Source organism: Varanus komodoensis, unplaced genomic scaffold (genome assembly GCF_004798865.1).
Source record: "Varanus komodoensis strain SLA01 unplaced genomic scaffold, ASM479886v1 scaffold13_1, whole genome shotgun sequence".
Taxonomy (NCBI): Eukaryota; Metazoa; Chordata; class Lepidosauria; order Squamata; family Varanidae; genus Varanus; species Varanus komodoensis.
The window spans coordinates 1593691-1618568 of NW_025335408.1; the positions used below are offsets into that span (position 1 = coordinate 1593691).

At 38.6% G+C, this 24878-nt stretch overlaps 1 protein-coding gene across 4 annotated transcripts in view; it reads right to left on the reverse strand.

The window, feature by feature from the left end:
• The window catches only part of MON2 (MON2 homolog, regulator of endosome-to-Golgi trafficking), a 78482-nt gene that overhangs the window by 2487 nt on the left and 51117 nt on the right, over window positions 1-24878 (reverse strand). Inside the window, exons 21-35 of one of the 4 annotated variants that reach the window (XM_044422877.1) lie at window positions 24170-24172; window positions 23512-23622; window positions 21878-22053; window positions 20383-20545; window positions 18995-19288; window positions 17392-17590; window positions 16368-16996; window positions 13653-13796; window positions 13156-13173; window positions 12754-12882; window positions 10022-10212; window positions 7243-7303; window positions 6414-6537; window positions 5026-5233; window positions 1949-2031 (exon numbers count right to left, since the gene is read on the reverse strand). In XM_044422877.1, coding sequence (XP_044278812.1) covers window positions 1949-2031; window positions 5026-5233; window positions 6414-6537; window positions 7243-7303; window positions 10022-10212; window positions 12754-12882; window positions 13156-13173; window positions 13653-13796; window positions 16368-16996; window positions 17392-17590; window positions 18995-19288; window positions 20383-20545; window positions 21878-22053; window positions 23512-23622; window positions 24170-24172 — 2533 coding nt within the window. The remainder of the gene's footprint in view (window positions 1-1948; window positions 2032-5025; window positions 5234-6413; window positions 6538-7242; window positions 7304-10021; window positions 10213-12753; window positions 12883-13155; window positions 13174-13652; window positions 13797-16367; window positions 16997-17391; window positions 17591-18994; window positions 19289-20382; window positions 20546-21877; window positions 22054-23511; window positions 23623-24169; window positions 24173-24878) is intronic. The other 3 variants (XM_044422878.1, XM_044422879.1, XM_044422881.1) reach the window with 3 other exon arrangements.

The window sequence follows — 24878 nt, forward strand, 5'->3', positions numbered from 1 at the left end:
CTAATCTAAAAGCAAAGCCAAGGGCAAATCAGGAGTAACTTCCAATCAAAAGATCCTGAGCCAAACTGAATAAACTCTCCTTCAAGCAATTATTCTATTCATCAATCATCATTGCCTCAATAAATTAAACTCAAAAATGAAGCATAATTGTGGGTATTTGGTGAGATGGAGGGATATAAATGTGGGGTGATGGGAAGTGTTAAGGTTGGAGAGTGGGGCAGGGTGATGTAGGAGGGGCAGGGGAGAAAGTTGCATACAAAAGTAGAAGGGGAAACTGTAAAGAATGTGATTTTCAGAAGAAGGGAAGAATGGAGTTAAGACCAGACACCATGAAAGAAATGTATGGAGCCTAGAAAGACAAAGGGGCAGAGACAAGCAGTTCTTTATTAATTCTCAAGCAGTTCCTCAGAGAGAGTTTTTTAGGTTCTTCTTCATGGGGGAGATTTGTGATTTCTCCACAAAGCAACACACACAGAGAGAACAGGCTAGGAAGCTCACACTCACCATGTGCCACAGTATACAACCCTCTTCTGTGTCATATTCTCCCCCTCCGGCCCTGCCAACTATTTTTTCTCTCTACAAATTACAACTACCCCATGCAATTGTACTTTAAAGATGTTCCGGCACCGATAAAAGATTTTTTTTCTAAGCTTAATTGCCATGTTGAGGGAGGATGTTTGGTCACCCCCAGCCCCTAACGGTGAGGGGTAGATCAAGCTTCTGTTGTACAACCATGGTCCCCGCCAGAGATTCCTCTGTATTTAGAGGATGGGATAACTCCTATTTTCTAAGTTTAATTGTCATATTAGGGGTGGGAGTTTGGGGGGTACTACAGCAGGTGGTGAGGGTTGACTCTGCACTCTTACAACTTGAAAACGTTACCCTGCATGTAAATTAAGCTGAGGAAAAACTTCCATGGCCACCAGTTATCATGTAGGACTTCGTGAAATGGGGTGGGTACTAGGCTTGCAATGCCTTTGGTTGTAAGAGTGGAGTTTGGTTAACAGAAGGTTAACGGAACTAGCAGGCCGGATGGGTGGTTCTGGAAGAGAGGTAAGCTGGGTTGTTAAGGAGGAAATTTCTCTCAAATCACGGTTTCTCTGGAAGGTGACTCCAACCCTGACTTCCCAGATGAGGTTTTCCACTCTCCTTGTGCAGTGAAAGAGCAGTTATGGAAGTAAGTCTACAAGGGAGAGAGGCTGGATTTTCATGTTGTGGAATCCTATGGAATTATGCTGATGGTTCCCCTAGAAGTCTGATAGGAAGCAATAAATTTTGGGGCATTTGTTCTAGTTACTGCTGTGAACCCCCACTTTATAGCCAGCCACAATAGTCCTTTGCAAGTCTGCTTTCCCAAAACCAAAGAGGACAAGTTCCGTGAAGCAGTGGTGGAAACATACAGGTTGGTTCTTCAGCATAGGTCATAGACTAGGTCTGCCCTGCTAGCTGTTCAGGAAACCATGTCCTCATGCACCCACCAAATAAGGGCTTGGAGCTTCAAGCAGTGCAGGAAAACAACAACAGTATGCCGGCACTTTTGAAACTTTTAAAATAGGTCATTTATTAGTGTGACTGAAGAGACATTATTATATATTGGTTGTATGCAGGCTGTAGTAAATGTATACAAAGAGTCATTTCAAAATACGTATACCTTTATGGAGAAACCAATTAATGTGTTAAAATATGCTTCAAATACAACACATATGTTAACAGGTGACATCAAATAATTTATTCACAAGTAATAGGAAAGTTAAATGCAATTGTAGTATTTATATGGTCAATTGTTTAAAAAATCCACAATACCAGCACATATAAAACTGAATTTCTGTCTCTCATATACATTATAATTATATAAGGCCATGTAGTAAATAAATGTATGGTACTATAATACGTCTTCTAACACAAGAGGTTATTATATACATATACACAGCAACTCTGTTTTACTTACCATTTTCTGGCTGAGTTTTTTTAAGAGAATCTATGAGGGTACTAACAGCTTTTAAAACAAATATAATTTCTGTGACTTGTTGCCTAGAAAGAGGAGAACATAATAAACTGTGAATTTAAAATTGCAGAAACATTTCTAATTACCTTCACTTTATAATCTGAATTACATTTCTGTAATGCCATTTAACAAAATCCAGAAGTATACTTAAGACACCCCCCACCCCCCCAACACAACAACATAGCTCACTTACCTGTGACTATAGTGCTTAAAGCGACTCTGGTGCATTCACACAAATGGGGCTGCACTTGCACAGCCCATTTTGGGATACTTTATATGTGAGGAATTTTTGTCAGGAAACTTCCCCACTGTCCCAGTGCATGTGTCCTTAACAGGCTCTCACCCATTTCCCCAGTTGACTATCTGTCTAACTCTGTGAGAGAACTGAGCAAGAAAGCTTTTTATTGAGTGGTAGTGACACTGAAGCACAGGCAGTGGCAGACTGTGTGAATGCACAGATAATCACTTGACGAACTATTGTTACAGGCAAGCAACCTGCCTTTCTTCTCTGAAGTGTCTATGCATCTCACATATGAACATGTATCAAAAGTGGTTTACCAGCGATGGGTCAGTGGCCTATAGACAGAATTGTGGTACAACACGGTCTGGATAGCATGGACTACTAAGGGAGAAAATCACTGCAATGACAGTGCGAGTCCTTGGTGCTTGTCACTGTAGCACAAGAATAAATGTGGGAACTGATGAAAGGTTTTAGTCCTTGTTTTAGACAGTCAGCATCCTTCAAACATCCAGGAAATGCATTCCACTGAGAAGATTCAAGAAGAGTAGGAAGTCAGGTAAGATGGCCCTACATGCAGTGTGCAGTTTTCTGAACTGGTGGGCTGATGCCCAAGGTTGGAGGTGGGATTCTGTTGTTACTTGGCAGTCAGTGCCTACAGAACAAATGACAAACTCCAATGTGGCATTCTGCTCTTTAGAAGGTCAGATACTGAAGATGAAACTCAAATACTTTGGCCACCTAATGAGAAGGAAGGACTCCCTGGATAAGAGCCTGATGCTGGGAACAATAGATGGCAAAAGAAGAAGGGGATGGCAGAGGATGAGGTGGCTACATGGAGTCACTGAAGCAGTTGGTGTGAGCTTAGGTGGACTCCAGGGGATGCTGGAGGACAGAAGAGCCTAGAGGAATGTTGTTCATGGGGTGACAATGTGTCGGGCACGACTTCACAAATGACATGATATGACATGACATAATGCGACATTAGGAGTGAACTGAAAGCAGTGAGATTCTGTACACCCTGAGGAAATAGGTACCAGCTCTGGAGTGCCCCAGATGCAAAACGGATCACTTAGAGCTTACCTTTTCAGTTTCCAGTTGTGGGAAGTGGAGTAGGTCTGACTTAACAGATCACCTATGCCTTAGTCCACCCAGCAATGTGTACTGCAACAAGCTCAATTTAATATACCAGTTGAAGATCTAAATGGTTAGATTAGGCAGAGATTTTGTACCCCCTTGCTTGTTTTGTACCCTTTGCTTGCTGTTGTCCTAGAACCAAGCAACTTCTTAAATCAGTACCAAAACCTCCCAGGGCTTTCTCTACTTGTCAGCATCTCCAAGAAATGAATGTGACATGGAAGGCTGGAGAGACTAGAGTCCCACTTTCAGGCTGGAAGTGTCCACCCATCACACCAATGCATTTGATATGGAGATGGGCATGACAGGCATCTCAGAGGGTTATGGAATGAACACCTGGACAAACCAATTATCTGGCTTCTTCATTGTCAAGTGTGTGAAAGGTACTACTCTGGTATGAAGATGCCATCTGGCCCAGTAATTGTTGGATGTGCATTAAATGGGTAAACTTTTGAGCTAATAACTAGACTGCATTGCATGTCAATGTTGAGCTACAGTCTAGAAGGACAAATGTCTATAACACTGTAGACTGCCCCAAATGAATTGGATTCTCTTTGTTGGCTTCAAGTGTGATTTCTTTACATTTAGCTGGAGATCAAGGTCATGCAGTAGCTGACAGATCAGGGAGATAGCTTCCCTTCCTTGTGGATACCATCAGCAGCCAGTTATTAATGGAGGTGTATGTCTCCATCCCTTGGATGCAAAGATGAACATCCATTACAGACCCTCAGTGCAATGATAAGTGAAGAAAGACAACATCTGAAACTGTCAGGTGTTAAGCCCAATGGCAAACTGGAGGAAGTGTTGGTATGTCCAATTCATGTCAATATGGAAATATATATCTTTCAGAACTTTCAGATCTTTTGGGTTTTAATTGTTATTGTTATTTATATTGTATTTATTTATTTCTGTGAGCCATCCCGAGGCTATATAGCAAGGGGACAGCATATAAAAATGTTAAATAAATAAACAAAACTATGGATGCAAACCCCATGGATGCAAAGCAGTCCCCTTTCCATAGGATTGGGAGAATGAATACCAACATGACCACCCAGAACTACTTGGGAGTAATAAAGGCAGAACCCATACGTTTGATGCACAGAAACTACAAAGAACATGCATATCTTTTCTCTAAGATTTTAACAAGTTAGTATAGTTTATATCCATTTTCAGAATATTCAGCAATATGCAGAGACCAATGAAAGTATTTTCAACTAAGCACTAGACTGTAAGATTGATGCTGTGTGGAGAGAATGGTGCTTTGTTTTGTTTTATATTACGTATACCAACAATAACTCAGTGAGTGCCCACAGGATTATAGCTAAATAAGGCCACTGAGAAATGAAAGGCGGTATCAGCATGCAAAATGCAAGGTTCACAGAAATAATGCTAAGAATACAGAAATACTATGGTTAGGATCCAAAGAACTGTACAAGGAAGGTTTGTGTGCTTTTGAGAATTTTCAACGCTTCTGTTTCTCATACAGAAACACAAAGTGCTACACATTTTTGAAACTATGTAACACTTAAAAGCATTTTCTATTGAACAGTCTACTGTTCAAAAAATGTTAAAAATAATCAGATATACAGTCTTAATAATAAAAACAAACATTGTCCTCAAACAAACATGAAAGTACAGTACATACCGTGGAAGGGGACATTTGCCACTTAGTCTTTCATCTTCTATGTAGCGATACAGAACATCTTGTGATCGTTTTAAGAGAACAGAAAGTGCCATTCGTGAAATGTAGCCTTCTTGAGGAGTAGTTACTTTATTACTAAATGAAAACTGAAGCAGTGTTTCAAAACACATCTTAGAGAATTCTTCTCTCATACGAATATCTATTTCTGCTTCTGTAAAAATCAAGAAATAATCTTTTAAAAATTATTTTAAAATGAATTACTGTAAAAATCAACAGCATTTAAGACAAGAGAATATTTATCAAAGCTATTAGATATAATATATAGAAATTTATACAGTGTAAATGTGAGGGTACATAAAATTAGACCACTTTGCTCTTTCTTCATTCTTTCAACTGTTAGTCATTGCTGAGCTATGCTTCAGAACTGTCTTATAAACTTCTTGGCACCAACAGAAAGTTAGCAGTGCTCAAATAAATGGAATAAATTAAATGTAACTAATACCTGCCCTAATGATTTCAGAGAGACTTAAGGGTGACTAACTTTTTCCCTCTAAGGATCATTGGATTCTATCATCTTCAAGAAAGGAAGAAAATTAGGAAGAAAACAGAATGCTACACAATTCATCTAATCAAAACTACAATAATACTGCTTTATGTTTGCTAATGTAAAAAGCAAAAGTAGTTGCAATTACTGTATATTATAGGCTTATTCAGAATACTGGGCAATAGTGACCACATGTCAAGCTAACTTTTTAACTTTGGGACATGCAAGGGGCCATTTTATTCCACATCCCATCCCTAAAGTTGCACCTGAATTTTAGATAAATGGACATGTTATATATTTCTAAACCCTAATTGTATCTATTGTGCCTCTGCACTCATGTTAACTGTTGTTTATGTGATGGGTTTTTCACATTTCTATAGATAACGTCTGCCAACATGACCTAATCCAGAAACCAACATTTCCATTCATTTCTGGGTGTACTTTTAGAAGTATGAAAGCCTTTTTATGAAAGTGTTCACTCCTTCAAGTGCAACAGAACCAGCTGAGACAAAGCAGCCCCACTGGATATTGCTTAATATATTACATTAAGTACAAACAATTAAGATGGTTCAGACTGTGACTTGAGTATACATTTTTCTGAACACGTAAAGTTTTCCTAAGTATAACCTTCCTTCTGATGTCTATATGCAGTATTTTATTTATTTATTTATTTATTTATTAAAACATTTTTATGCTGCCCCATTCGCCGAAGCCAGTACACTTCCATGTGTCAAGTGCCCAGTTATGGATTTGCTATACATTATTTATTTTCAGCCCAAATATTTACCATAAATTGAAAGCTTCCATGTGTCTATTTTTAAACTATGTTATCATTTACTTAATATACCTGTAAATGAAGAAGATTGAGAATGTATTGAACCCTTATTGAGCATAGTCATAATCCGACCAACAAATTCCTTAGGAATGAAATTTGCATATGGTAGTATCTCTGTGCTGATGAGCTGTACAACCTGTAGTAGATGAAGCACATATAAATAATTTTGGTAAGTTCTTTTTGCAAAAATTAATGCACATAAGATTTAGACACAACAGCTGTATTGAATAATATTACTGAATGAATCATGTCAGTTCATATCTTCACTGACTTCTGAGAATAGATGTTTTGTGTTTAGGTGCTGACCAACAAGAAGAAAGTAGCACAATATTAAAGAGCTAGTCTGTATTGACTGCTTCAACATCAAGAGAGCTTTGAGAATGAATGGACTTTGACATGGATGTATAAAATGCCAGCGTACGTATGTTCTGCACTGTTTATTATTTTTCATGGCAAACAGAATGCACAAGTGAGAAGGGTATGCCTGCAGAGGACCAAAGCTTGCCACTGTATTCTGGTGTGTACATAATCTATGTGCCAAGGCAATGTGTGATGGAATCATGGAAAAATGTTATGAAACACCAATACATGGACCACTATTGTTCCAAAACGGGCTTGTATATGCAAAACAAGTCTCCGGCAAACAGTGGGATATATAGTAAAATTTGCATTAATCCACATACTTGGTCATAATATAACAGTTCTACAGTAAAAGCTGATTTTTAATTAGAATATATTATGCAAATAATATATTTATATAATTAAGTACATTCTTATTAACTGATATAAATATTAAGCACTTTTGCTAGCAAATATTTTTGTTTGATCGATATATACTCACTTCAACATCAATGCTTTCATTTCTCTGAAATTCTTGAATAGAAAGATTATCTGGAGGTGAACTGAAAGAAAATGGAAAACAGCCTTAATATATGGCATAAGGAAGCCATTTTGAGGAACCATTGGAGAAGACAGTGCGGATCTTCAGTCTCTTGAATTCATTGGATATTTCCATTTGTAGCTATTCCATATAGCACTGTTAAAAGGCAATCCTATGCACATTCAAACAGAAAAAAGGTCTACAAGTTCCAGCAAGCATAGGATTGTACCTTAAATATTGTAAATTGTTCAGAATCTTTATCGAACTTATCTCTTAAGTTAACAGTTTAATTTAAAAAATAATAATAATGGTGAATTGAGGCTGAAACTTATCTAGTTTAAGTGGTGATGCTAGAATCTGAATGTCCTGATTATACACTTTTGTTACCGGACTCTAACCAGCTAACAGCTGGGGCAAACCCCGTGTGGACCCCAGACCCAAAAAACCAAACAGAGCCTGAGACGAGACTTAGAGCTAATTGCAGTTTTATTCTGGTGCACTATAGAATAAACGGAGACGGAGGGGAGATGCTTCCCAAGTAAGAGTCTCGAAAGAGGTACAGAGAGCATACATTATATACCCTACATCATAACATGTTGTCTGGATACAAAGTAAATTCATTTCCCTATTATTCTTTGTTCTATTTGTTAGTTTACAGAAAACTCTTTATTTATCCAGAGACTCCCCTTTCTAATGTGTCTGTTGATTATCTCTGAATTATTCACATCTGCTCTATGTTTCTCAACTATTAGTAATTTATAATGCCATCTGCTACTTTTATGGAGGCTTCACCTGGATTCCGACCGGTCCCAGGCTCCAAAGATACTTCTCACTTACCCTCTTTGACATCCAGTCATCCTGTCCCAGGAGTTCACACAGGGTTCTCCATACCTCCCCCCTCCCTCCTGGACAGGAAGTACAACATGGCTGCAGATTTCAGGCTAAGTGGTTAGCCTAAGTGTTGTGAGAGAATATGTTTCAGGTAACACTTTCAAAGGAAGTGTAGAAAGAGGCACCCTAAATGACCTACTTTGTAGCAGTCAGTTTATTTTCATTCTTCACTGTTTAACTTTTGCTTAATCAACTTACTCCATATATTATGTTAGTAATTCTTGAGAGTAGATTCTTCTTGCACTATTATGAACATAGTAACACATCCCTATCTTTCAACCAGCAGCCAATGCAGCTGGAACAGTACTGGCATAATGTTTTCTTGTGACCAGTCCCTATTAACAGTCTTCCTGATCTGTTTTGGATCAGCTGAAGTTTCCGGATTATTTTTAGACTGTCCGATGTACAGTGCATTACAGTAATCCAAATCAGAGGTTCCCAGAGCATGTAGTTAGGCTCTCTGTCCAGATCGGATCATAGCTGGTATATCAGTTTAATCTGGAAAAGGTGCTCCATGCCACTGAGCCCACTTGTGCCTCAAGTGACAGCTCTGGATCCAGAAGCACCTCAAACTACAAGCACAGTCTTTCAGAGGGAGTACAACCTTGTATCACCCAGCTGAACCGATGAATCACCCACTAACAGCACCTCTATCTTGTCTGGAATGAGTCTGTTTGTTGGCCCTCATCCATTCTATTACCAGGCCCAGGCATTGATTCAGAACAGCCACTGCCTCACCCTATGAAAAAGAGAGGTAGAGCTGAGTGTCTTCTGCTTATTAGTGATACCTCGCTCGATTCCTTTGGATAACCTACCCCAACTGTTTCATGTAGATCTTAAACAGCAGAGAAGGACATAATCTCTGCCATACTCCAGGGCATAACTGCCATGGAACACAGCAATAATACCCCAGCACCAACATCTGAAATTGGCCAGCCCAGTAGGAGCGGAATGGCTGCAATGCAGTGCCTCCTGTTCCTAGCCCAGCCAGTCTAATCCGGAAGGATATCATGGTTGATGGTACTGAAAGCCTAATCCTTTTCATTCAAGAGTGCCTTGGAGCAGTTCAGCTGAAGCACTTTGCTTTATTATGCATTAACAGAACATAAAAACGCTGAAACATTCAGCATATCACCAGAGAGGAGTTATACTGCCTCCCATATGCAATTTTATGTTTTTATAGTTCTGTACAGAAATACGGTGTGGCTTGTTAAATATTTTAACTAATTTGCTGTGAAACTGAAATTATGTAATAAGGTATTGATAAAGGGTAATAAATGTAAATTTTACCTACTTTTTGACACCAATCTGAAATGTTACTCCAAACATTTAAGAGACTGTGCTTTCAAAAGAAATTGTATGTATATAATACATCTTAACAGTTGTGTTATTACAACCATGTTTGCTGCACCTATTCAGGCTATATATACCAGATTACAGAGGTTTTAGTATGATTCCCCCCCACCCCCGGTGTGGCATACACTAGCATGAATATCAGTGTTTTCTTCTCTTAATCATGTAGGAAATGTGATGACAACATTGTTAATTTTCATAATCACAATGCCATGGAAACATTCCAAAGTTCAAAACAGAATCAAGAAATAAGATTCTCATAATCTTTTATTTTTCTAAAGACAGAAGCATGATCCAAAATATGAAGAAGTATTCCAAATTATATGGCCAGTTTTGTAAATAATAATATTCAATCTGTAGTTTGTAATTTGAAGTAATTGTAAACCACCCAGACTCCCTCAGGGCTATGGGGTGGTATATAAATGTAATAAATAAAAATAGTTTCTTAAACTCAGTTCTGCTAATATACCCGCACAAATAAAAAATTATACTTTACCTTTTAGTAAATAAAAAGTTTTCAAATGTGTTGGCTAACTCTGGCCACATGCTGTCAAATTTTCCAGAAGAAGCATGTTGTCTTGCAACTGGTAGCCCAATGGAAAGAACTTTAAGGAGAGAAGAAACTGCCAGTTTCCACGTGCTTTCTGAAGGACAAGCATACTTTAAACTAAGTGGCATCCTCAATGTCTGTGAAAATAATTATTACACAAGTTTAATGTACAGCGAATAAATATGTTCAGTTCCTCTACATGTAACACAGACTCACTGATTAACAGAAGGAAGAAAAAAGATTAAAGTCTATCACAGTACTAATCAAACAAAGAAATCAAGAAAGACCATGCCTGTAGACAAGAAGAAAATTAAAACAAGGAAGCAAAAGCATTGCCCCATTCAACTCAAACATTACAAGTTGTCAAGAAAGAGGACAGCAGCAATGACTTTGGCAACAGAACAATTTGGCTGTTAGGATCCAGGTTGCTCTGGGGCTTCACCTGATGGTCAGTATGAGAAACCCAATTTGGTATTTACAGAATAGGCCCCAGGCCCTGCTGGAGCTCCCAGTCTCCTGATGAGTGCCAGCTGGGAGGCCTGGGGGAAGAGCTATACAAGAACAATTCTTCTCTCCAGAACTGGCCTCAGCAACAAAGGTCTGCTTGTTTGCTGTAGTGCCTGCATTTTCCCTGAGATGCTTCCTCCCTTGCTCTTTCTAGCCTTCCTGTCTCACCTCAACAGCATGGGTCTTCTTGCTGGCTGAGGCTGGATCCAGATCCTGCAACCTTGCATCCTTGCTGTGGATCCAGCCTTCCTAGGTTGCCTGCTAGCAGTGGTTCAGCTCCTGTATCTTGCCTGACCCTTGCTGTGCATCCTGCCTTTGTTATCCCAGCCAGTTATCCTGCCTTAAGGTACATGCATCTCATTTGGCTTACTGTTCTTGACACTTGGCTTCTTCATGATCATGTCCTAGTTCTGCCCTGTTACATACTTCTGGTTCCTGTTCCAGGCCTGCTGCATGACGACTTGTACTTGCCATTAAACCTTGCTTTTGGACTTTAGACTCTGTCTCTCCTGAAGTTCTGTTGCCCTGGTTCTGGTGTCCCTGCTTTGTCTCCTGCCACCCACCACACAGTCCTGGATCCTGACACTAGAGAATTTATAAGTACAATTAAAATGCCACGTAACCTTCAGTGTCACTTCTTATTTTGATAGATAGCCATTTAAAGCTGAATGTGCAGGCTGCTTAATGTGGGGTGTTGTATTTAATTTGAAAATGTGAGATCTTCAAATACTATTCTTTGGTATGAACTACACTAAGATCTATTTCAAATATAACTTTGTTATTGTTGCTGTTGCATTCTGGGTTGTTGTACTGTGTAAATCCAAACTTTCTGACTATGGTTTGTTAAGCACTAACAGCCTACATGATTTGTTGCTATGTTCTAAACTCTGACTTGCTTAAGCCATGGGTATTGCTTGTGAAATCAGGGCTGTGCGTTCATGTGTTGTTTGCCAGCTACAGAGATGGCAGGTAAGAAAGTAAAAACACCCCAGCTGCTCAGCATGCAGGTGCTACTACATCACAGAGGCATTTGGTATACAGAGACAGAGGAGAACAAACAAAGAATCCAAGGGTTCAGAAAACAAATCATGGTTTGCTCAGTAGGTTGCTACCTATTGTTTGTTACTGTACTGGGTTTAACCATAGATTAGTGTCCAAGAGGTGGACAAGCTAATGCTTTCCTACCATGCATATGGTGAAAAGTGGAAGGATAATCCACTTATATTTATTTATTTATTAAAACATTTCTATGCCGCCCCTTGCCAAGGCCTCGGGGCGGCTTACAACATCGAATACCAAATACATTAAAACAATGACAATTAAAATATATACAGTAAAATAAAATAAGCCGCCCTGGCCGAATAAAATTCAATAATATTAACATTTAAAATGCTGCATAAATAAAAAAGTCTTCGCCTGGCGCCGAAAAACAAATAACGACGGCGCCAGGCGGACCTCTCTGGGGAGCGCATTCCATAACTTAGGCGCCACCGCTGAGAAAGCCCTCCTCCGAGTAGCCACCCTCCTAATTTCCTTCACTGAGGGCTCCCGGAGGAGGGCCTCCCCTGCTGATCTCAAGGGGTGGCTGGGCATATATGGATGTAAGCGCTCCTTAATTATAAGGATAATTAAGGCATGGGTCCTCAAACTATGGCCCACGGACCGCATCCAGCCCACCATGTGCATTTTGCTGGCCCGCCTCAGAGGTTTTGGACTCCCTGCGCCTGCCGCTGCTGCATGGCGAGGTGGTGGCTTGCTCGCTCGGATATTGTTTTGGACTTGCTCAGAGATATCTGAGTGAGCAAACCGCCGCCTCGCTGCGCATGCCTGATGCTGCCTCACCATGCATGTGCCCGCCCACTGCCACCGACGCCTCACCAGCCCACGCCCACAGGCACCCCCGCCTCACCGGCCCACGCCCGTCACCTTTCAACTGACCCCCTGTTGAAAAAGTTTGAGGACCCCTGTATTAAGGAGTTGGTGACAGCTTTCCAGCATGTCTTTCATGCAAGACTGCGGTGTGGTGGCAGTTAATGCTAACCCATGGTTTATTTAAAACATAGTTTGTTGCCTTACAACAGTTTGTATGGGAGATGCTAAAAGAAACAATGGTGAATTTTCTCAGTTGCTGGGTCTTTTTCATGTTCAAAAATGCATATACATATATTTACCTTGATAATATTCTGGAGAACTTTCTCATTCACGACAGCTTTATGACAAGCTGTTTTTTGGTACAGATCTACCACAACTTCTAAAGATCTCTCAGCAAATGGTACATAGTTCAGTGCTACCCATTCCGCCTAGAAAAGCAACATTTTGATGTAACTGCACGTATGAAAAGAGACTATACGAAAGAAAACAAATCCTGTAACAGACCTACTTTGACAGCATGCAAAATATCTGAAGAATTCCACAAGGAGAGAAATCTGATGAAGAAAAAACTTACTAAAGAAACTCCCATACCCACTAATACACATTTTGAAAAGGAGGGTGATTGAATTCAATTTTAAAGGAGATGTCGAAATTTATGCAGCAAGAACACTAAGCACAATTTTTAAGGAATTTTAACTCACCGGTGCAAACAGTTGTATCTATTGTGATTCCATTGTGTTGCATGATAAACAGAATAAGGAAAAATTAATACATATACACATATTACCTATTAAAATTCTGATGACTCAGTCTCCTGTTTGAGTATGATTAGTATTGTAAATGCATCCAAAGCAATGGTATCATGTTTCTTTTTCATAAAGCAGATAAAAAAAGCCAAATATGAGATTTCCTAATGCAAAATGGGGTGCAAGTTGATTAAAGCAACTTTGTTAGGCAAAAATATATTTATTTGCTGGCAATCATCACAAATGTATTGTATGGTGTGTGCTTTTAGTAGACTGTAAGTATCAATATGAAATAAAAAAGGGGAAAGAATTGAAAATGCAACCTCCCAAATGTTTATTGAATTAGTTGCTAATAGAAAAACTATCCAAATTCAGCACAACAGTGGTATTTAAAAAAGTCATGCAAAACTAACCGTATTTGGGAGCCCGTGAAATAGAAGGAAGCATCTCACCTGATTATATTTTGCATTTGCAATATGTTTTGTTTCTAGCTGTCCATACTGTGGTGGTTTACAGGAAAATTCAACAAATGCTAGCAACTGATCAAAGATAGCAGGATACATTATCTGCATGCTTTCTGAGCCTACACATATGGCCTATAAACAGCAAAAGAAAAGTGTCAACATTTCTAGAAATTTCAACAAGCATGTTCATATACTCACAGTGTTTTAAAAGCTTCTGAATTATTTCAAATTATGATTTAAGCAGACAAATATAGTTATTAATTTGAACAAGTTATTAATTCTTGTTCAAATATTATTGTGAAATCTGTTCTTGTTAAATGTTTTTATATATGCTTTTTGTAAAAAAAATTGGAAGCAATTAAAAAAACTATTTTGGATGGTCTGGGCAATAATATTCTGAAGCATCTAGAAAGGCCCAACAAAGTCTGGTGAACTGTGACATACCACATGGAAGGGCTGTTACTATTCCTATAGGGGGTTTACATTAAACAGATTGTACATTAAAGATATTAAAGAGTATCTCTTTAGCAGACACAGAAAATATGCAAATTAGTCAGTATAAAACTGTTCAGGTACAATATTACACTTGAAAATACAAATCAACTGCTGGGATCTACTCAGCCTCTGCTCTGCATTCATTAAATAGCAAGCAATTAAGAATTAATACCAGATTAGAACTCAGTGCAAGTTTATCTTTGGGCCGTCCACTGGCTGGCAAGCATACTGCAATTAAATTTTACACCATTGGTAGAATACAATGTTATGCAGTGGTACTTCTATGCTTGTGGTGCACAATACAGAACACTTGCTACAGTAGCAGTGCACTGCCAAAGCAAGAGGAAGGAAAGGAAAAACAAAACCCCAGTAAACAATAACAAAACTGATGAAGGTCCAAATACTAACATCAGAGGGCCTGATCTTTGCAACGTGGTGGAAAATGATCTCAAGACATATACATCAGTCCCCTCTGCAACTGCTATGAATTATCATCAATTTATCTCTCTTGCTTCACCCAGAGGCAGCCACGTGATATTCAGAGGAAAGGATGTACCTTTCCAATACCATGAAGGCCAGGTTTACAGAAGCAGCACTGACCAATGGGAAGCCAGCTATTCCCATACGGACTTATTCCTTGACTCCTGTGCCTGTTAAAATGTGCATGCCAGACAGGAATGTAACAGTTCAGCAGTACCCAGGGAAAGTGCAAAGCATAGAAACCACTGCTCTTGATTCTCAGTGTACTGCTTCCTCCTGCCCCACATTACTAGCCAGATCATGTCATGTTTACTGTAGCAGTCTGCATTTTTATCTGTGGTCTCCACCTCCTTATTTCTCATTCAAAAGGCCTGTTTCGCTCACAAGTTCATACAAACACCAATAAGTTATGTGGAATAATATGCACCTTGTGTGGAATCACTGGCACCAAATGGGATCTTTAACCATTCTCAGAAGAGATATTGTTATTGAATGGGTTTTATAGGTTTCCTACCCTGTGGGCAATAGGATGGGATCACTGTTGAAATTAGAATGGTACCCCTCTCTTCCCTATCTGACCACGGCTATTTTAAAGTTGAAATACATCATATGGAGGTTGGTAGTTCTGTTTGAGCTTCCAAGAGCTTCAGACCTGCATGAAGGGAGCCTTAAAATGTGTAGCTGAAAGTGTCAATTGTTAGTTCCCTTCTAGGCCAACCTTCCCCAACCTGGGCCTTTCCAATTGTGTTACCTCTCTCATTGTGCCGGAAAATTGGTGATGCTGCCTAGGCCTGATGGAGTTGCAGTCCTAAACATGTGATCAGGTCATAGAAGGCTGACCTAGGGCATTGATCTTCTAACAGGAGGGGTGCTGTGGCTCTTCTTGCCAACAAGTTGTGCACTGTTGGTGGAAGACAGCATGGGCGGTGTCTGCCAATCCTATTAGCATGCCATCTACTGTTCACTGACTTTTACCTTCTCTAAATTAAAACTGTGAAGGTATCAACCTTGAAAACTGGAAACAAAGCTCTGGCCCTTCTTCCCTACCTCCTTGCAGCTAGCATGGAAAGGTTAGGAATGTTAACTCAGAGAGAGGTAGAATGGGACAGAGAGGAGACCGGAGCAGCTAGGAGACAAGGCATTTTGAAGCTGCTCTTGCCTTTTTTCTCCCCTTGCTGAAACACACAACTAGCTGACCAAAAATGGGTGTCTAGCAAAATGCAAAGTGGGAGGAGCAGGGAGACAAAAATCATCTCTGCCACTCTGTAGTTTGCTTTGCACTACAGATGGATGCCCATAAAAGTCCGAGTTAATTGGTTTACAGGTATCCCGATAAGACTGAACCCTTAAAGTGCTTCAGTTTCATAACTCTTAGCATAATAACTTTATCTGCAGAGGTCAGCATTAATTTAACATAGCATACAAAATGATTCTTGATAAAGTAATATTCACCTTCAGAAGTAATATAATTTTATAACTATATAACAATTTAGATGATGTAATTGCAATACGTTGATACAGATCTCCTGAACAGAAAGACGCTTCAGAGAGCCAAAGAAGCAGATTAGAAGTGGATTTCTTTTCAAGAAGGAGCAAAACTGACTTATACAATCATTCTCATAGCTAATTATAGCTTCTAAAATAACCAATGCACATTATAGATGGCAATACAAAAGATGAAACTGGGCAGCTACCTTTCAGAAAATACTTAAAAACGTACATCATTACCTTTTGTAAGACATCTAAAGCTGTAAGAACTGCTTCTTGCAAACTTGTTAGAACTGCCTCGGTATATGATGGTAGGATGAAAGGAGATGCATCCGAACTGATTGGAACAGAAACTGCACTGTGTAGAATGACACCCAGTTTTTGGAGATCGTCCATACTGAAACCTGTTTTGATGTGCTGATAAAGGGCTGGAAATATCTGTATTAAAGCTGTAAGAAAAGGTTGGCTGGGAATAAAAGTCATTTTATCACAAGTAATTGGAGGTTTTGTACTTTCTGAACCAATCCTAAACCAGCTGTTCCAGGCAGCCCACCAAAGATTCAAGTCTTCTATTTCATCTGTTATTACAGGAGGTTCAGTTGCATTATACCTTCCGATCCTTTCTCCTATAGAATCAGTTCTCATAAAAGATCTTCCAAGGCTAGTAGCAGTCACTGTTCCTATGAGTACCGGCACAGGTACATTAATAGCAGGTGGTGTATCCGGTTTTTCAGTTTCTCTAGCAGGAGACACAATTTGTAAGATTTCTTGAAAGCTTTTCAAAGCAGCCAGAGAAACTTCATTGTTTTTGCTAAGTGCAGCTGACTGAATGTGATCAAGAAGAACATCCCAAGCTTGAGAAAAATCTCCTATTGTGGAAAAAGAAAGTTCAAGAAGAGTTCTGTTTCATTATTGTGCCATGCGTGAATTTTACCCTATTAAAAAAAGCCTAAATCAAGTGGAAGTAACAACAAAAACACCACCACCACCACAAACATGTAAATGTGAAACATGTGAATTCGCTATATGAACAGCAATAAAATTTTCCAATATTTTAAAAAGAAAACAGTTATACTAGTTATTGTGTATGAATTAAGAATCAGAATCTCTAAAATAAATCTATATGAGGACTATATTGTATATATTTAATTTTTTTTCATCAGCCACTAATGTTTGGGATGCATGCAGGATAAAACCATAGATCTAATTTGTGTCAGTTAATATCCTAACAGGCATTCTTAAACATGAAAATAATCCATTATACCTAAGGATTGCAGTAGGTATCGCCTTGTGTTGAATATTCTAGCTACTCCAGCCAATGTTAACACCCATGTCTCAGCCCACTGTTTCTCTGCTGTATCTCTTGAATGGTGAATGAGGATATTACCACCACCAGACTCAATCTTCTCTTTATCAGCAGTAGTAGAAGATTCCCGAACTCGATCCAGCAAATGGAAGAGAACCTGTAACATGCGTCATTTTAGAGTGCGATATTCTAGCTGTGCCTTTCATATGAAGCTCATCAAAAATCAAAACAACTTTTCACTTTTTCTGATGATGAATGTGGAAAAATCCAATTTACTTAACCTTTCCAACATTAACTTTTCAGTTTGACTGCCATTCATTACATAGCTAGGTGCTGTAACAATGCTAAGCTGCTTTGGGAAGCTTAACTAGGAAGCATGCTAGATTTTTTAAAATGTAATTAAGGCTTAATAACATATGATACAGAATACAACTCATATAATATATAGAAGAAAAGATAAACCATTAGTCCTATGTGGAAGACAAACAGTCTAGAATACGATGAAGTACACAGATCTAATATTATGAATTGCATTCATTTTCATAAAACCATGAAGCCTAATACAAATGGCAGAGCAAGGCTTCCAATCCAGCACTCACATCCCTGTTTCAGTGGAACTAAGTGGTTATGTGCACGGTGCACTGCAATTTCATTAAGCTCTTGGTAGTTCACACAAACTCCCCTAAAATAGTATTTACTGGCAAGCCACCACCACTTTATTGTTTCAAGAAGGATTTGATCCAGCCTCTAATTTCACAAATTCAATACAGTATATTCTGTGACATCACAGAAAATGTGGAAGTGCATCTCAATTTGTGCTTCCTATCTGCTCTGGAAACTACCAGGGGTGTATTCCAACATCCTTTATTACCTTGCTGAAAATGCTGAAACACACCTCTTAAAAACTGCAGTTCCTATTTAAGTTATGATGCATGTGAGGCAAAATGCGATGAGAGATAAAGAGAAACAGAGAATGAGGGATGAAACAAAAACAGGGATGAAAATGAGAAAACATAAAGACATATACATCATATCCCTGTGTGGTGTAGTGGTTAAGAGCATGGGACTGGGACTCAAGACGATCTGGATTCTAGTCCCTGCTCAGTCATGGGGACAACTGGGTGACTTTGGGCCAGTCTCAGACTCTCAGCCCAACCTACCTCACAGGGTTGTTGTTGTGGGGATAAGATGGAGGAGGAGAATGATGTAAGTTGCCTTGAGCCCTTTGTAGGAAAAAGGCAGGATATAAATCGAAAAATAAATAAATAAATATGCAACTATAGGCAAATGACTATCAACCCATGTTCCAAGTGCAGTTAGGTGGCCTAATTCAGCTTGCTGAATCATATGGCAAAAGTTGATAATAGGCCAAACAAACTGACTATTTAAAAATATAAAATAACCTTAATACAAAACTGTCATTTATTCTTGCAGTAACATGTATGTTGCACTGAACACTATCTGACTGGAAATCAGTAACATGAAGCACAGTTGAGAAGAATTAGGATAACAAAATGATTGGTTTGACAACAATGCAGCAAGACACACTTTTGTTTTGTACCTTCCATATAACTGTATGCCATGTTGAATGCTGAAGTAAAGTTCCATGTGCACCAATTGTAGAGAACAAAGTCTGCCCAGCACTCTTTCTAACTGCAGGCCTTGGATCTACACAGAGTTCCCCCAGCTTGGCATACAGACATAGCCAAAGACAGTCAAAGGGTGGTGCTGGATGGAAAGGACGGTTCAGCGTTACTCCCTTTTCTTCTGCCTGCTTCTGTAGCACTGCTTCTTCTTTGTTTAACTCCTTTTCAATCATTTCACCTCTTTGGAAGAAATAGTCTGAAATATTCCACTACAAAACAAAGAACAGCCATGTAATAAATTCGGAGCATAGAGAAGGTGGCAATCATCCTGTTTAAATAATTACTTTAAATTATTAGCCTCCATCCTAATACTGTTTTATTTTCCCCAGCTAGTTGCAACGTTTTTATGCAGGAAAGCTTTACAAGAAGTTCAAGCACCCTTGTCAAGTTCAGTTTCCCTTTAAAAGTTGCAATCCATTCGTCCATCCATAGCTTTTATATCGCTCCTTTCACAATGTCTCAGGGTGGTATAACTGTTTGTTTAAAATGCAGTTGACATATGTAAAATACTTTTATCAGCTGTTCTTGCTCTGCATGTTTTTATGATACTTTTCTGGTAACAAGAAATTTCACCTAAGAGTTCCACAAAGCACAAAATTTACAAGTGAATTACTTTCTTAATGAGCAATCATTAAAACAAACAAACAAACAAAAATTATTATAAAAATGCTGGTCTTCAATTTGAACCCAGCTGCAAATTCTGCCTAGTGAAATATGTTTCAAACAGTACAAAACAATAAAGTTCAGACTGTTGATTTTCCTGTTTATAAGAAGGCCCTACAATGACTGATCTATACTGATTAATGCAAGACAAAATGTATACCATAATATAGTACTTATAACTTTAGCATTCATTTTAATGAGTATTTATCTCAATATACTTAAGTATGCCTACTTGGCAGCTTGCTTAAGTCAGTGGCACCAAACATTCAACTGTCTCTTGGTAATTCCCCTAGTGTATTCAAAATATTTATCCACTTCACGGGATAGGTTGACATTAGTTATTATGAAACATTAGTTATTATTTGTTTTGTATGGCCACTTATACTGAGAGTATTACCTTTTTTATATTCTGTATACAACATAATCAGAATATGCAAAGTACTTAAAGTAACTTATTTGAACATAAAACCCAACTGCAATTCTATACACGTTTACTTTGGAAAAAAAAAAAACTCCACTGTAAGTCAATGACATTTACTCACAGGTAAATGAACATGCTGGGTGTTGCCTTAAGCCTTTACATAAAGCATTTTAAATATTAGGAAATCAAGGAATAACAGAGAGGGATTAAACTACTTACCAAGAGACCAATTGATGTTAAACTAATGTTTAGTTCTTGATTGTGAAGCCCAAAACTTCCAGCAACATCTACTACTATCTGTAGGCAAGTACATGGCATTGTTGGCAAAAAGTCAGTCACTACCAACTGTAGGCACTGGAATGCAGTCCGTATTAGAGACTCTCTATTAACACAATCAAAATAGTTCTAATGTTATCATGTGATTATGAATTATCATACTAACAAATAGACTAACAGCCTTCTCAATATTTTCAAGCAGATACATAGGTGCTCCATGTCTGGCAAACTGTAGCTCCCTACCACATAGAAGTGGCAATTTTTTGTGTGATTCTGAAGCCACTTTCTCCAAAGTTGAATGGACATATGGGTACCAACCTCTTGCATGTTTGAAGTGGACCATGAGTTTCGTCTAACTTCATAAAACTAAACTTATCAGTTGCACTTAAACTTACCAAGTGAAAATATTAGCTAAACCCTGTGAGAATATAGGCAGCTTTTATTTCCGATATCAACTAAGTGGTAAAGATAAAGCCTAGAAAACAACAAACAATTGAAAATCTTAAGTTACACACTAGAATTATTTAAAAAACAACAACCTTATGTTACCCTAGGAATAGGCAAAATTTTTTCTTTAATAAGTTAGCACAAAATTTGGTTAAAATATTGCTATACTGTAAGGAACCAACTCAGTTTTAAAGTAACAGTGTATTGGCTAGAAAACAGTAAATTTGGTGCGTGTCATCCTCAATCTTGGCAGGGCAGGAAAATCCTCAGACAAAAGGATAAACCTCAGTGACTATGTCACATACTCAAGACTAGATTGGTCATTATCTGATTCTGATCAAATTTATTAATGTTCACATGCTCCAAAGAGAAAGGGGTGGTAGCATGAAACTGTCAGAGGGCAAGTACTGCCATTCTCACCACTTTGAACAGTTTGGAAGTTTTTAGTTGGGTTATTATATCCAGTGGAAGTTCAGCTGTTTTGTATAATAAGTAAAAAATGTAAAGCTTTTCAGTAGCAAGGTGCACCATCTATCTTAACTAGCCTTTAATATACAGAAGCTTGGGTACTTGGATCTTTTTTGGATCTGCTACTGACTCTCTGGGCCAAATTCGTGAAAGCAAATTGCAGGAGCCAGCTATTTAAAGTTCCAGGAGGCAAGGGTTGCACCAAGGGTGCTCGATGCTAAGATCCTACTTCTCCCTAGCATAGGCTTTCCTGAACAATCTACAAATCTTTCTGTGTATATGGATTTTTCTGTGTGTTTGTATCAGGAGGAGGTTTCCTTTTAGCTACATATGCTGCATGACCAATATTTAAAGGATATAGCTGTCTCCAAAAAAGGATATGCATTTGGTAAAAAGGGTATACACAGACAGGTGCAAATACAGAGAACCCTATCGCCAAGTTATTTAGAAGACAGAAATGGAAGGTATCAATGAAAATCATTAGTAAAAGTAAACTGATACATCTTAACTTCAAGAAACTCACCCTTGGTCACTTCTGATAGCTCCCATGACTCCAAGAACCAGGGGCCAACCAGGCCCTAAACTATCACCCTGGCTCTGCAAAATTTGTAACACACATTCCAGCTGCTTGAGCCTAATATCAGGGTGATTGATGTTTGACAGTTCTTTTAATGGATTTAGCAACAGTAACTGAAGCCTCTAGAAAAAAAATGCAAAATTTATTAAGGAAAATAGGGTCTAAAGCATCTTTATGCAAAACAAGATGCTGCATAAATGTCATAAACTCATGGAGGCAACAGGGACATATTGAGCAATGACTGTGGAAGGAAGGAAGGAAGGAAGGAAGGAAGGAAGGACGGAAGGAAGGACGGAAGGAAGGACGGAAGGAAGGAAGGAAACACAGACTCTCTATATCGAGGAATGCTTTCAGATGTTCTAAACTCAAGTAATGTCTGCTTCTCCACTGATGTTGGCTAGCAGCTATTCCTTCAGGATTCTATCATTACCACTCTACCTCTGCAACCAATTCCATGCCAGGAAGATCACTGAGTTAGAAGAAGAGAGAATAGGGGACTCAAAGATATAAACCACCAATTGTGTGTGTCTCCTGTTGCTTACCAATATAAAACCAGAAGCAACATGAGGTGCTTGGGTTCTTGTTTCTCATCACCACTCAGCATGGTTTTCCTAATCTCCCACCACTACGACCTCCACCACCACCACTCTGTAATTAAACCTCCTCAGATTACTGCCATGCTGAAGCTTGTAAAAATAAATGAGCAGTAGTACAAAGAAACAATAATAATGATGTCACTGCTTGAGGGGGTGGTCAAGTGGCTGTCCCAAGTGGTTTTGGGAATCCCTGACAGTAGAAGGGGATAGATGGGTATCAGGGAAAGGGAGGAAACTACTAAGAACAAAGTTTGTTAAACTGACCTCTGGCCAATCTCATGGCCTTAGGATCCTCAAAGAGGAGAAAATAGTGGATATAAATACAGTGAATAACAATAACTGACCAGTCATTCTACATGAAGTCCACTAATATCTTTAACAGCAAGTTTATTTATAAACTAAATATATGTTGCCAATCAAATATATGTTATCAATGGATTGGTTTCATATATAAGCCCTCCTGAAGCTTAAAAGTTGTCATCTGTTGCATGAACAATTTACAGAATTGGTCAAATACAAATCAGTTTCCCAAATAGCTGAATAGATGGTCAACTGTATACGGCATCTCTCATGGTAAGAAAATTTTAAGAATTATGTTTGAGATGACAGAACAGACTGGTTGCTGCCACTCATGCAATACATTTATAGCAAATTTGGGCTGCAGCCTTATACCAATTCAATGCAAGTTACCTCTGAATAGACATGCATAGTGCTGTTATCTAGCTGAATAAGCAGCCAGTGTCCTGCTAGTTTCACTGGCTGAAAGAGCAGCACTATCATTGCAGTATGTCAGCTAGGCAGCATGGTGAAATACAGGAAGAGAGATACCCCAGGTATATACCAACTCAATACCCACCTATGAATTGAACAGTGTAAAATATTTTTTACTGACTCTTAATGACAGTCAGTATCAATTATACTATTGATTCCTATGGATCATTCTTCCCATAACAAAGCTTTCGTTTTCCAAAAATGTAACTTTACCTGATTTTGAGAGAGTGAAGGATCATGGTTAAATGTCAGCCCAGCTTTGATGAGTGATGTTAAAGCTTCTGCACCCCATTCCCTCATCCGTGAGTTTGGATGCTGGCAAACCTAAACATACAATAGGTATGTTGCCTTTATTCAAGTCAAAATATGTTAATAAATATTCAACATTAAGAAAAGGCAAACAATCAAAGGAGTCTCTACAATAAACACAAGTTAATTTGGGGTATATTGCTGCACAAGCTGCATGTAATAGCTGCTGTGTTATTATATTAATAGCAATTTAGTAGTAATTTCTGTGGTCCTTTCAGCTTGCAAAGTGCTTTGTGTTGATTCTCTGAGACCGAATAAGATGAAAAATAAAAGTTTAAGTGTGCATTTCTCACTGGACTGATTTGACCTATAAGACATAGATGTTTTTGGATAATTTGTATCCTAAGCTTTTGTATCACAATACATAACCCTTACTACAATTCCAGTAATTAAAAAGCCTTACTCTGCATATACCAAAATATACCCTTTTATATTGCAATCTCATTTCTTATTTGATTTTACAATATGAATTATCACTCTCAAACAGCAAAATGAGAAGATTCACACATTATCACAAAGTCAAATAGGAAATAAACAAGACAAACTTGCAGGTCAAGCTTACCTTCTGAATAAAAAAAGAGAAAGGAAGCAATAGGGGAGAAGGGAGAAGGGAAAATATGAAAACCAAGACAGAGCAAACAATAAGCATTATATAATTGAGATTTATACTATAAATAGTTTTGATGCAGAAAATATCTATTTTCAGGAGCCATTGTTGTAAAATCAGAATATGACACTAGGACTAACTCTAACCTTGAGTTTAATGGGTGACACCTAACCTACCTTAGAGGGTTGATGTAAAGTTGAAAAGTATGGTGAGAAGGGAACAAATATGCTTGAGCTCCTTGGAGGAAAATTACACTCCCAAATAAATAAATGTACCAAACAAGGTGATTAAATATTTGATATACTACATAAATGATGTCAAAGATGGACAACCTCAGCTCAATTATGGCTTTCCAAGGTTCCCCAGGAGGTCACATCCGATGGCCTGACTCTATCCCCTAAAAAGCAATTCTTTGGTAGATTCCTGGCTTTTGTGCAGGTTTTACTCCATTAACATGCTTCTCCTAAAACTTAGCTACTCGCAGGAAATCCTGCAAACTAAAATAGCAGCTTGACTCTGCTATTGAACCAGATTCTACTGGGGAGACGCCATCGACGCCGTTGAGTCCACAATTAATGGATGAATTTCATTTGTTGTGGCCTGATGATGTGGACAAGGTGCTTGGATGAGTACGTCCTACCACTTGCTTACTAGACCCATGCCC